The 12,440-nt window shown below is 36.6% G+C and overlaps 1 protein-coding gene across 4 annotated transcripts; it reads right to left on the reverse strand.

Moving 5' to 3' along the window:
- Positions 1–1,981: 1,981 nt before the first annotated feature.
- lnpa (limb and neural patterns a) lies at positions 1,982–12,201 on the reverse strand. 4 transcript variants are annotated; one of them, XM_063498076.1, is made up of 13 exons: positions 12,107–12,201; positions 11,305–11,410; positions 10,835–10,876; positions 8,536–8,723; positions 8,393–8,451; positions 8,244–8,284; positions 6,162–6,245; positions 5,919–5,970; positions 5,589–5,810; positions 4,377–4,467; positions 3,671–3,741; positions 3,213–3,356; positions 1,982–2,965 (listed from the first exon to the last, which is right to left on the reverse strand). In XM_063498076.1, exons 2-13 carry the CDS (start codon positions 11,329–11,331, stop codon positions 2,793–2,795), a joined length of 1,194 nt encoding a protein of 397 aa, XP_063354146.1. In that variant the 5' UTR covers positions 11,332–11,410; positions 12,107–12,201; the 3' UTR covers positions 1,982–2,792. The 4 variants fall into 4 exon arrangements, with proteins under 4 accessions (XP_063354146.1, XP_063354144.1, XP_063354145.1 ...); XM_063498074.1 differs by having other exon boundaries at positions 4,377–4,482; XM_063498075.1 differs by having other exon boundaries at positions 5,913–5,970.
- Positions 12,202–12,440: the final 239 nt, after the last annotated feature.

Below are 12,440 nucleotides of genomic sequence, written 5' to 3' on the forward strand. Positions count from 1 at the left end.
TTCCTGTTGCTTTCTACTTCATGACTGACAGAAACATGGTAAATGCTTAAAACTCCCTTCCTTATTACCTTTGCCTGATATGGTACTTTTTTCGTATTCAGTACAGTAGATAGAGCATAACGATGAAGGTCTTAGCTGAGATGAGGAGAATTTTGAAGTGCTCACACTCGGGGGCAGCAAATGGAAAAGTGACAAGCCTGGTGCACTTGTCTATTTTACTTATTCTGTGCCTCTGTTTCATATTCTGCCTCGCACCGTGGGGTTATTTTCCTCCAGGGTTCAGGAGGGCACGCTCTTTCATTTCTTCAGAAAATTGTTTCGCAGGATTTCAATCTTTGGCTGCTAGATATGACAAAACACAATATCAAGAACACTTATGTTTCTTATCTGCCATTTTTTCTGGGTATAAATAAAAGATCAGTATAAATTTAAGTCAAGTGGCCTCGAATGCACATGTGAGAGATGAGTATGAAAAGAACTATGAACCTTGGGACAGCACCACTGTACATTTTCATCTCTTGCTCAAAATTACCTTGGCACTGGGGCTTTGTGTGTCATTTGTCATCCTTGAAAATCAATTAAGTGTTTCCATGATAGCAATCCAGATGTAATCTTTTGACTGGTTGGACAATCAAGCAGAAACCCCCCCCCCAAAAACAAAAACTAAGAGTGTGCCTTTGGATTTTGCATTATGTAAACAGTATTTCTTTGAAATACTCTTTGTTCATATAATAGATTTTGAGATGGTGGTCAATTAGGTGCGGACAATGATAACTACAGTATAAATCAGATAGCTGAAGGGCTATCCCAAGTATTGATTGTACTTAAATAGGCCTTCAATTTGCCACCCGATAAAAATCATCACACCACGCAAATGCTAGTACCAGCGTAACTGCAACACCTCTAAAGGCAAAGATGTTAAACAGTTGAGACCACAATTTTACTCTTCTCCCTGCGATCATTCATCTGTCTGTGAAAGTCTTCATGCATCAAAAACGACGAAAGAAAAACACAAAACTGAAAGCTGTTACGAAGATTTGATAACCCCACACACAATAATTTCACTGGCTGATATAATACAAACTGTCATGAAATGATTCAATGGTTTGGAATTAAAAAAAAAAAGAAAGAAAAAAAAGTATATATATATATATATACATATATATATATATATACACACATACACACACATACATACACGTAATTTTCAAACCACACAGCATCGAGATCTTTCATGAAATATTACTTGTGATGATTCACACACACACACACACACACACACGTGCAGGCTTTGTATACTGAACAACCTCCCAGTGGTGCGAAAACATCCAAACATCGTCCTATTGATGTCCCATTTTTTTCCCCCGTTTGGCTCTTGTCAGAGGTCAACCTCAAACAGCATGCGGTGGAATCAGGCGTTACTGTTGGTGTCAGATTGATGCATTACAAGGCCCGGGAGGTCACGTCTCTGTAAACATACATTATCAAAACCCAAAGAATATGTGGGATGTTGAACTCACCAATAGTTTACGGTGTATCTTCAGGGGAAAAGGGTCATGTAACGGTAGAAAACAACTTTGTAGCCGCAATGACTTTGCTGTTGCAAATGAAGAGGGTCAAGCAATCAAGACTGGTCAGGCTCTGTGTCAGCACCATTATCTTACACTGTCTGAAATGATCAATGAGCTAAAATAAAATGATCACAAGCTAAAACTGGCCTGCTAATGAAAACGGACTGCTTAAATTTGGGCCTGATTGAGAAGACGGCCAAAGAAGAAAATAGGTACCCATTTAAAATACAACATATACAAGAAGAAACAATACAGGTTAGAGAGATCCCGGGGAGTTGTTTCTCATGTTGTTGCTCAAATGTTAATTTAATGCTGATGTAGAATCACTTTTAAAATACAACAGAAATAAATGGTGCTTTCATAAATATAGCAATGAAGACAAAGTGGTTGTGATTGTGAACACAGATAAATAGATTTTCTCAAAAGTTTATTTAATATTATTTATACATACATACCGGGAACTTGTTTAGCAAACAGATGCTACCTTTTAAGACTTAAAACAGCTGAATGACTTCACTGTCTACATGTAAAAACATTTAATAGACAATGTTCTCAAATAGGGACTTGACATATAAAAAGGCACTTCCGTCAGTATAACAGGACTGACAAACCTGTTTTCCTCCTTTAGCAAAAAATACATAGTGCATGTGCATTATTATTATTATCATTATTATTATTATTATCATTCTGGTACAGTGGTAGTGTAAACATGTAAGCACCTCCAAGCTGCAAAGTATTCCATTCAACACTGTCAGAAAAGGGCGCAGCGATATAGAAAAAATATTTATAAATAATTTTCCATAAATAATTTTTTTCCACAAAATATTTCTGTTTCTGAAGTTGTACCTTGTTAGAATAAAGACAGAAATTCCTTCAAAACCCAGTTAAAAAAAAAAAGAGAGAGAGACTTTTCCTATGCAACACTGAGACAAGCTTAACCCTCATAGCTCTGTTATTGACCTGTAAACATGCTAAAAATATAAGAGTGTTTGGCAGTTACTATCAAATGCTACTGCTATGCAAGTTCAATGTTTACTTAATTACTATTGCAATTTTCAAAAGAAAGAACACTCTGTAAGCTGAAGATTGCATTAACATCTGGGCTGCTATTGTGCTCTTCAAACTTACGGCATTTACTTGGAAGCTAACCATTTCTACATTTCCTCAATGAAAACAAAAATGTTCCAGTCTGACTTGTGGTGAAATTACCGCTCCGCTGTTTTATTCCACTTCCATGGCAGACAAATCTTGCTCTCCGTCAGATTTCTCAGAGGGCAGGTCTTGCGACTCTGGGGTGTTTTGGCCATCTGATGCAGAACTGGGCTCTGTGGCTGTTGGTATAGCCGGCTCTTGGGTATTTGAACCAGCAGGGACATCAGTAAGCTTCGTGTTCTCTGATAATTAGAAACAGTTTGTTTTTTGTTTTTTTTTTTGTTTTTTTTAAGGTTTAGATTTGAAATGCATATGAAACAAGTATTTTTTTTTAAAAGGGTGAAGATAAGAAAATGACTACTACTGTATGTGTACAAAAGAATGCTATTTTATCCATTTTAGATCTGTAATCTGTATTAGATTAATTAATTTAACATTTTAGTATAATACACCTTAATAACTTGATTTACATTTGCATTTCATTATTACCTAAAACATTTTGGTCATCATCTGCATCAGTACCAGTCGCCTCTGGTGACATCTTATGGTTACCAGCGACCTCGGTGAGCCTGGGTGCCTGAGGCCTCGTCTTTCTCGCAGGGTTCAAGAAATAACAATACGCACATCGAAAGGCTGAAAAGAAACAAATAAAACCCCACGCATATATTTTATGTAACCATGCTAATACATTGTGAAACAGACATAGATTAATATACATGAATATGAACCAATGGGAAAAAAATGCCTCAGATGCATAAACATTTCAGATTGATGTGTAGCACTACTTTGCATATTCAATCTTGCTTTCTTTTTGCTTACAGGAGTTGGTAGTGGCAGAGGCATTTAAGAGCCATATGATATACTATGCTGCCAAATGCTAGAGGGCAAATGAAGGCACAGTGTTTGATGGAGACTGACAAAGTGTGCTGTGATTCTCAAAGTCTCACCAATATATTCAAATTCTTCTTTTAATGCCATGCCGTTATGGGACAGACACTGCTGACATATGAGAGCGTATCTATGAGGAAGGGAAAAAACAACAAACAAACAAACAATCTAGTAAGACATTACATAGCATGTGAACAGGCACTGGATAACTCGGTATTACCACTCCTAACACAAATCTACAAAGTAGATTTAAAATTTCCAGATAAAGTAATGTGCAACATAAAAAAAAAAACAATGACTTCAAACTGTAAAAAAGTTGTTTTAAAACAGAGACCATATGATTTTAGCTGATAAAGCTACAACTATTGCAGGCTACTACAAAAGAGTACTATATTTCAGTCAGTGTTGAGTAGCTGCAATGATGGACGAGTTTAAATTAATGTTTAAGGGAAGCATGATCATCATATATTAAAAAGGAGGATCGGTGCGAGAAGAATAAGAGAGTTGTTTTCAGTTCGCCTTTTTAAGAGCTCTTTCAAGGTTTAATAAACTTAACTTTAAATGGTTTGGCATTTAAAAAAAAAAAGAAGCAGATTCTGCCTAAAAAATTCATTTACACATTATTTCAACACAGCTATATTCCGATCATCTAATATTTATCAAATTAATGCACTTCAGATGTTTACAACTTTTTCATGACATGATACACAGGTTGCATTTACTTTACTGCATTACTGAAGAGACTCATTTTCCCATTTTATTTACCTGTTCTGAGGGCCATCTCCAACAAGATACTCTATGACTCTGTCCATAGCACCTCTCTCCCTTGGGATCACAGGTCTGGCCAGCGGTGGGCCTGGGGGGTGCATGCCTGTTAAACCATAGCATCTTTGCCTGTTAGATGCACTCTGCAGCTTGGAATACATACTTCAGTAAACAGGTGCTGCTTACCGTAATAAATCTGTGAAATAGTTTGGTGCACAAACCATGATTAATTTTACAAAAAGCTGCCTCTTTTTCTTAATGACTTAACACCGGATCGCACTTGCAAAGCACGTGCCGAATCCCTGCTGCGTTGGTGAGTAGTAATTAATATAATCCAACATCAAGAGCAATCATAGGAAGATGACTGGTCATTTCTGTGAGACTTGGCAGAGTCTCAGTATCCTGCTGGTTATTAATTTACCAACATATGGAAACTCTGTGGTGACTCTTTGTATCAAATTGCTTTTCACTTTCAATTTTCAGCAGAAGCAGGTGATAACATCAACTCATGTAAACCATTTGTGAGGTGTTCCCAATGCCAAAGGCAATTTCACTAAGCATTAAAAGACATTTAGTGAGATTCTACCACCATTGCCCAGAGCACAAATGCAGGTCTGGCTAATTAATCATAGTTAATGTAATACTGCATCGTGCATACCTCACAGTTGGCATTCCACATGGCAATTACAGCATACAGCTTCCACTACTCTAGGAGCACATTTTCCTTTACTGTTTGCAGTTATTTGCATTTTTTTTTCTATTGAGTGGTCAGTCCAGAAATTACTGATATTGAATATTCAATACCCCTATACCCCACAGATGTCTTCCATATAAAACAACTGCTTTATGAGAAATGTTTCATCTATTTTTCTGGTTGTTCCTTTTCAATCTTTAAAAGCAGCCAATTATGATAGATCATATCCTCTTGAGGTAAATATTATACAAATATTATGGTCATAGTAAGAAAAGTTATCAATTGCAATCTCAGGCCCGAGTAAGACACTTAGTGGAGAAAAGTTGGACCATATAGTTAGATATTGTTATCATACATTTCCACAATTATCCACTACCTTACTGTACAACATACTACAGCCTTTCTGACAACACACACCACAGAGCTTTGAACAACTGGGGACAAAGAGCCAGGAAAGAGTAAATCACACCTTAATCGACCACATTATGATCTGGTCCCCCTGTGTGCAGGTAACTCACCGACTCCTGGAACAGGTGTTCCAGGGGTCACAGGCTTCCTCATCAAGCTCTGCTGAGCAGCTATAGCTGACAGGCTCCTCTCTGGGGGTCCACCTGGAGCAGAGTGGGAAGATCTTCCAGGATAGGTGGGCCTGGAGGCAAGAGGAGGGCGGGCAGCAGCTTCGCTTGCAGGATTCACCACCACTGGGGGGGTCTTTGGGATGACATTCCGATGGCGGAGTTCTAACACAGAAAACATTGCAGGATGCTTTAATAGCATAATAGGAAATGCCAGAGTCGAAGTAGGGCAAATAGCATTGTCTCGTGAGAACGTTCAAAACTCACTGCTACCTTGTCCTGGTTTTGGAGTTATCTGAGGAGCAACTGGAGTAGATTCAAGCTCCTTCATACAGAACAGAGGAGTGAACAAGAACATGCTTTAATATAAATATATATATATATATATATATATATATATATATATATATATATATATATATATATATATATATATATATATATATATATATATATATATAACCAAACGCAATCAGACAATTTATACAGCAGAGAAAAAAGCAAAATAGAACTCACAATATTTTTCTTGGAATCAGGATCAAATCTCTCCAGAATCATTTTTGCATTTTTATATGTTTCGGTTTCCATAACTTCTTCAAGCTGGAAAAAAAATGCAAAAACATTAAGGAATAAACTTAAATTATCTTTTAATTTGTTGCCTGAAAGTATTTATCACTGTTAACATACCAGAGTAATCATTTGCTGATCATGTGTGTCATAAACTGGCATTTATAAATACACACAAATATCTTAGAATCACCTTCAATAACATCGCATGTCAAAGTGACTGAGAAAAGAGCCCTTAAAGCAACTTCACTACATTGTACATCTTCATTTAGAGTAAGTACAGAACATTTCTTAATGTTTACATATAATATGAGGAATAATTACATTCACTACTTCGATAATGGAGAGTGTGAAAATCCATCAGCCCTAATTATTGAAAGTTATTAGACTTGACAGAGGATGACAAGCAATTTCTCAGATTTATTTCTTTCCTGTAGTAAATGCAATTAATTAAAGTGACATTAGAAGAGTAGTTTACTGGATCAAGGTTTTGTACCAATCAAATGTTGTCTTCACAGAGCTTAGAGTATCTTACAGCAAATTGCTGAGAAGATAACCAAAACTAATTTTATAAGGCATTAAATGTCAATACTGACTTTACGAGTGAACCGTTAGGAATCAAAATTACAATTTTTTTTTAAGTGGACTTCAGGCTACAAGTAAAAAATGCCAGACTATATTTAACTCATTCATTGTTTATGTCATATCAAGGATGTAGCAGCACAGGACAAGACCAACTAGGTTGTTGTATTCAATTTCAACTCATATGTTCATAGCAGACTTAAGTTTCTTAACATTGACAAATACACCCACCAGCCACTTTACAAACTTGTTCAGCTGATCTTTAACACAAGTATCTAATCAGTTAATCCCATGGCAACACCCCAGTTTATTTAGTCATGTAGATATGAAAACCTGCTGAATTTCAAACTGAGCATTAGAATGAGGAAGAAAAGGGACTTTGAATGCAGCACGGTTGTTAGTGCCAGAGGGGCTGGTCTGAGTATGTCAGAAACTGCTGATATATTGAAATTTTCCCATGCATTCACCTCTAGGACTTACAGCGCAGCGCATGATCCCAAAAACAAAACAAAAAAAACAACGAGTGAAGGGCGAAGTTTAAATCATCTCCACAGTCACCAGATTTCAATTCAATGGAGTATCTTTGGGAATTGGCTGGAACAAGAGATCACGGTTCTGCAGCCAACAAATCTGCAGTGTGTGATGTTATCATATAAAGATGAATATAAATCTCTGAGAAATATCTCCAGCACCTTGTTGAATCTGTGCCATGAAGAAATGAGGTAGTTCGAAAAGCAAAAGAGGGTCCAAACCAATACTAACAAGATGTACCTAATGAAATGGTTGGTGGGTAAACACTAAGTGTAAGGAATGTAAAAGCCATTTCACTTATAGTTAAAACTCTAAACCACTGCAAAGATTATAATTACCAATATAAATCACCATCCCCTAAACAGAAAAAAATAAAACACTAACAACAAATACTTGATCACACATTTTCTGTGGCTTTCAATGATCAAGCCTTTGAAACCTTACATTACACACTTAGGTAAAGTCACAGACCATTGTGCAAAGATGCATGACAATATCTTTTTTGAATTTACATAACTGATTGTTGACACTTTTGTTAGATTTTTGGGATATCACCCAAAGTTCATAGATATAATCTTAGAGGCTTTATAACTACTTGAAACAATCAAACACAAAAAGCAAATATAAAAATAAATCATCTTCAAAGACAAGCACAGGGAGCCTTGTAATAGATGGTGTAGCACAGGTTCTCTATTGTGCCAAGCCTATCTTCAAAAGCTCCCAAAGAAAAAAGGTCATATTCAACCTCCAAAACCTTTTATGAATCATTGACATTATGAAAGAATTCACGTTCAATTTGAGTCAAATAAGATTTAGCACAATAGCATCAGTAAACATAAATCATCCAACAGTGTCTCAATTCTGCACAGCACTGCACATAAAAGTATTTCTGTATTATAAATAAAAAACATAACTTACTAGTTTCCTCTTTTGTGCTTTAAGATCCTCTAACTTTTCATCTGAAAAAAAAAACGTTAGGAAATCCAACATCCGTTTAAACACAAATTTATATAAAAAAAAAAAACAACAACAACAACAACTTGCACAACAGAGGAAAAAAATCTTACTATTTTTTTCAGTTCTTCGGGAAAAAAATTTTATCAGCAATTTTCGAAGTAACCACACTCTAAACAGAAGAGCAAAAACAGCCATTTCAATAAATCACAATTACAGTTTAGTGAAAATATGATAGATTATCTCTTATACTTACAATAACGGAACTATTAGAAAGGGAAGAGACAATATGAGCCGTCCCATTAACTGTTCGGGCAGATACCAGAAATACACAACTACACAAGTGATCAAGTAGAGAAGCGACGAGTAGAGAAGCAGTCGTCCAACCCATATCTTCAGCTGCCTTTGATTTTTCTCACTATATTCTTCAAGAACCTGTATGTCCTGTGGAGAAAAATGAAAGGATCATGAAAGGATCAATAATAAAAAATAAAAAAAACAAAACAAACAAAACTGGAGTTTGAACTTACATTTTATATTCAAACTTCTATTGACATATTTATAAAAATAACCATTAATGTTTTGAACATATTTTAACCTCAGTCTCATGTAATGCAGGTCATTCAAGTGCAGTTTATATATTTACCAGGAAAATTATTAATATTTTGTTAACACCATTTCACCTATTTTGGATCATTACTGAAACTGGTTTTCTACATGCCATCAAGTTTAAGTTTCAAGCTTTATTTGTCACATACAGATAACATTGGCACATCATTACTGGCAATGAAATTCTTAGGCTCAGAGCCCCCTCAATGTTGTACGCAAACTGCTGTTTTTACAACTTTTTGCAGAGATGGATGTGAAGAAAAAAAAATGTTGCTATTTGTGTGTTAATGTTATGACAATACAAGGACACTGTAAAGTCCACTTGTGTCCTAAGAAGGAAGTCATTGTAAATCAGTATCAAGTTATTCTGAGTTGTTGTTGTGGGGTTTTTTTTGACGTGGGGTTTCATTTACGCAAAACATACATTTTGGTTTATCGTCAGCCAGAAAAAACAGCATAAAGCTCACTCTTCAGTTAGCTCATGTAACAGACCCTTTGACTAGAAACCCCTCAAAGGCCCACTATGAGCCAGCTATGGCCTTGATTATATATTAACTAGTTCACAACCCAATTTAACATGTACTGAACATTTGGAACCAAGCCCCATCGCCACCATACCAAATAAATATTTTGGAAAACTTGTGCCAAGTTTCCTAGACTTTTAGAATCAATGCAAATACACACTGACTCTGTCTCTCTGTGGCCTGCTTTTTTTATTTTCCTCACACCCCAACCAGTAGACAGATTGCCTCCCTGAGTCTGGTTTATCCTGTTAAAAGGTAGTCGTTTTCTTTTTTTTTTTCCTCTCCACTGCAGCCAAGTGCTTGCTCACAAGTGATCACTGCATTTCTGCCTTTATAGTGATAAAATAAAAGGCCTCAAATGCCCTTTTGGTTTGGTCTAATATAAATAAAATTGTATTGAAAATTTCACAACAGGCTTTTCCATTACGACTTGGGCATGATCCTGCATTATCTTAATTTAATTTAATAGAAGGTAATATAAATGCAGTAAGATGCTGTGGAAAAACAGCTAGATGCAATCTTGCAGTGGGGAACCATTAGGGTTATAAATACTGGAACAGTTTTATTTTTCTTAGATGCAAACTTTAAGTGCAGAATTTCATCCAACATTCAGCATTTGCATCACTCCCTTTACGATATTTCTCTCACTACATTTTAGCAAATAACCTAAGCTCACCAGACTAAAGAGATGTGTAATCTAACATAGGGATTAACTGGAAATGAATCATTTGGTCAGAACATGAGTTTTCTCTCACCTCAACCATTATTACTTCACACATAAACAGGTACTTTATGCTTTTTTAAACTGAAATGTGACACCACTGCTTCAGGCTGCTGACTACCTATTCTAAAAATAGCTACTGGACAAAAATGGGACCACTCTTGGCCACTATGGTTGCACTGTAACATGTGTGTGTGCCACTCTAAGCACGAGCTGGTCTCACATTTAACCTTACAGTGGTCTGTTCGTGTTTGCGTTTGTGCTGTGTGCTATAAGTCACACATACACATGCGCACAACATATATATTATTTCACAGGTGAAGAATTGAAGCTAAAGAAAAAGCACTAACACCCATTGCATTGCAACTTCAATGTCATTGATGTCTTTGTGACAGGAAGATGTCATCATGTCCGTGCTCCAAGGACAGGATCTTTAAATAGTCTGACACTGGCTGCAATGCAGAAGAGCAGTAAAGCTCTATCACTTAGCAAATAAGGAGCTGCTATGGCAGTCACTGAAGGTCGGTGCTTATACAAGACATTTAAGTCATTTTTTTCTGCATCAAAAACTGGCTTGATTGATCATAAAAACCAATTGTGCAATAACCAATATTTATCATAGATTTGCATTAATAAAAGACAGGAAGTTCATATTGTAGCTTGAAAGGGTTTTTTGGGGGGTTTTTTTAGGTTAAGCGTACCTTGTCAATTCCTTCCAAAATCTCCACAGTGGATGGTTTCGCCTATAAGACAAACAGTTTGAATAAGAGGTATTGTACAATTACGATTTCCAAAACAATAGCGCTCTTTGTAAGGAACTTTAAAAAAAAAAAAAACTTCCCTTTTCTTCTTCCTACTTTTGTACGTGTATTATGTGTGTTCTTCTATTACTAACAGGCTACCCTGATAATGCAAATGTGCATTATGTCATGCCAACTAGAACACAGAGGTACTGTTTAGACATACAAAATTTATGTAAATCTATCCAACCATGAGATCATTGCTTGTGTATTAAGTTTGGTGTGGTAGAAATGGTGCCTGTTAAAGTCATGCTTCCAAAGTAAGAGTTTACTGAAAATGATTCAAAACTATCAAAAAGCAGAAGTAACACTAACTAACTGCAGTGTAATTTGTTTCACATGACATGGTTAATAAAGGTTTGAATACAAACCCTCCACCGTGAGACCACAGCCCCCATGTTGATGAAGAGGAAGGAGTGTAGGTTACTCTATTACTGGGACCCTCCTCTGATGCTGTTTCACAAATTACCTCTCCACCTGTTGACAGCAGTAATGAGTTGTGAATACACACTCGGTTGCCAATGCATTAGGTACATTGTGGTACAACTGCCGCAGTATAATACAGCATTCCCGAAATAAATCCAGCAGTTTTAATAATACTTTTTCTGCGAGGCTCATTTGTAGTTAAACTGTAGAGCTATAAAGCATGTACTTCTGTATATGTACGTGCAACAGCAGCTCCAAACAATCACAGAGGACCGTTCACAGCTTCAGCGGCTAGCTAACAGCTATAGGTACATGTTTTGACTGACGTTTAGAAAACACATAATTTAACGCTTTTTATTAAACTTCATCAGTGACTAAGCTGAAGTAGGTTGTCCTTGCTAGCTCAAATTAGCAAACCTAAACAACTTTCCGGAGGCGTCAACAAGAACCGAGCTGACGTTAATAGTTATCTCACAGGTTTTTTTATATCGCTTTTTTCAGCCAACATGTACTAAATAGCCTATAATAAATGAATGCACATATACATTAGCTTTGAGGTGTTGCAGCTAAGTTTGGGTAATCGCTAGCTTGCAGGGCTAACACTACTGCACCCTGCAGTTCACCGAGATAACTAAAGCAAGGTCGCCAAGTTTCGCCAGAGTTTGTACACACAAGCGAGGCCAAATTATAGAAGTTGTAAGTGAATGAATAACAGCTCCGTGTTTTGACAGAGACTGGCGTATTTACCTTGAAAGTTGTGTTGTCCTGTTTCAACAGCCTGTGGCAGTCGCTCCTGTCTTTGCACGGAGGGTGTGTAAGCCAAGATGGGGGAGTGTCTACTCGAAGAGCCAGCATGGAGCATGAGCACACCGGGGCCTTCACGGGAGTTTGGTCAGTGGCTCATGAAGCCTGGTACAAAGCTGTGAGAAACTCAAACTAATTTTAATTTTAGACAAATATAACACGAGTTAATACAGAAATTAAGTTCTTAAATAATGATTTCATTTATTAACACGCGGGGGAAGGGGTTAGTAAAATCTACCTGGTCTTATGGGAAAATGTAATTGCCCCCTAAACCTAC

This window comes from Pelmatolapia mariae, linkage group LG16_19, assembly GCF_036321145.2.
Source record: "Pelmatolapia mariae isolate MD_Pm_ZW linkage group LG16_19, Pm_UMD_F_2, whole genome shotgun sequence".
NCBI classification, from domain to species: Eukaryota; Metazoa; Chordata; class Actinopteri; order Cichliformes; family Cichlidae; genus Pelmatolapia; species Pelmatolapia mariae.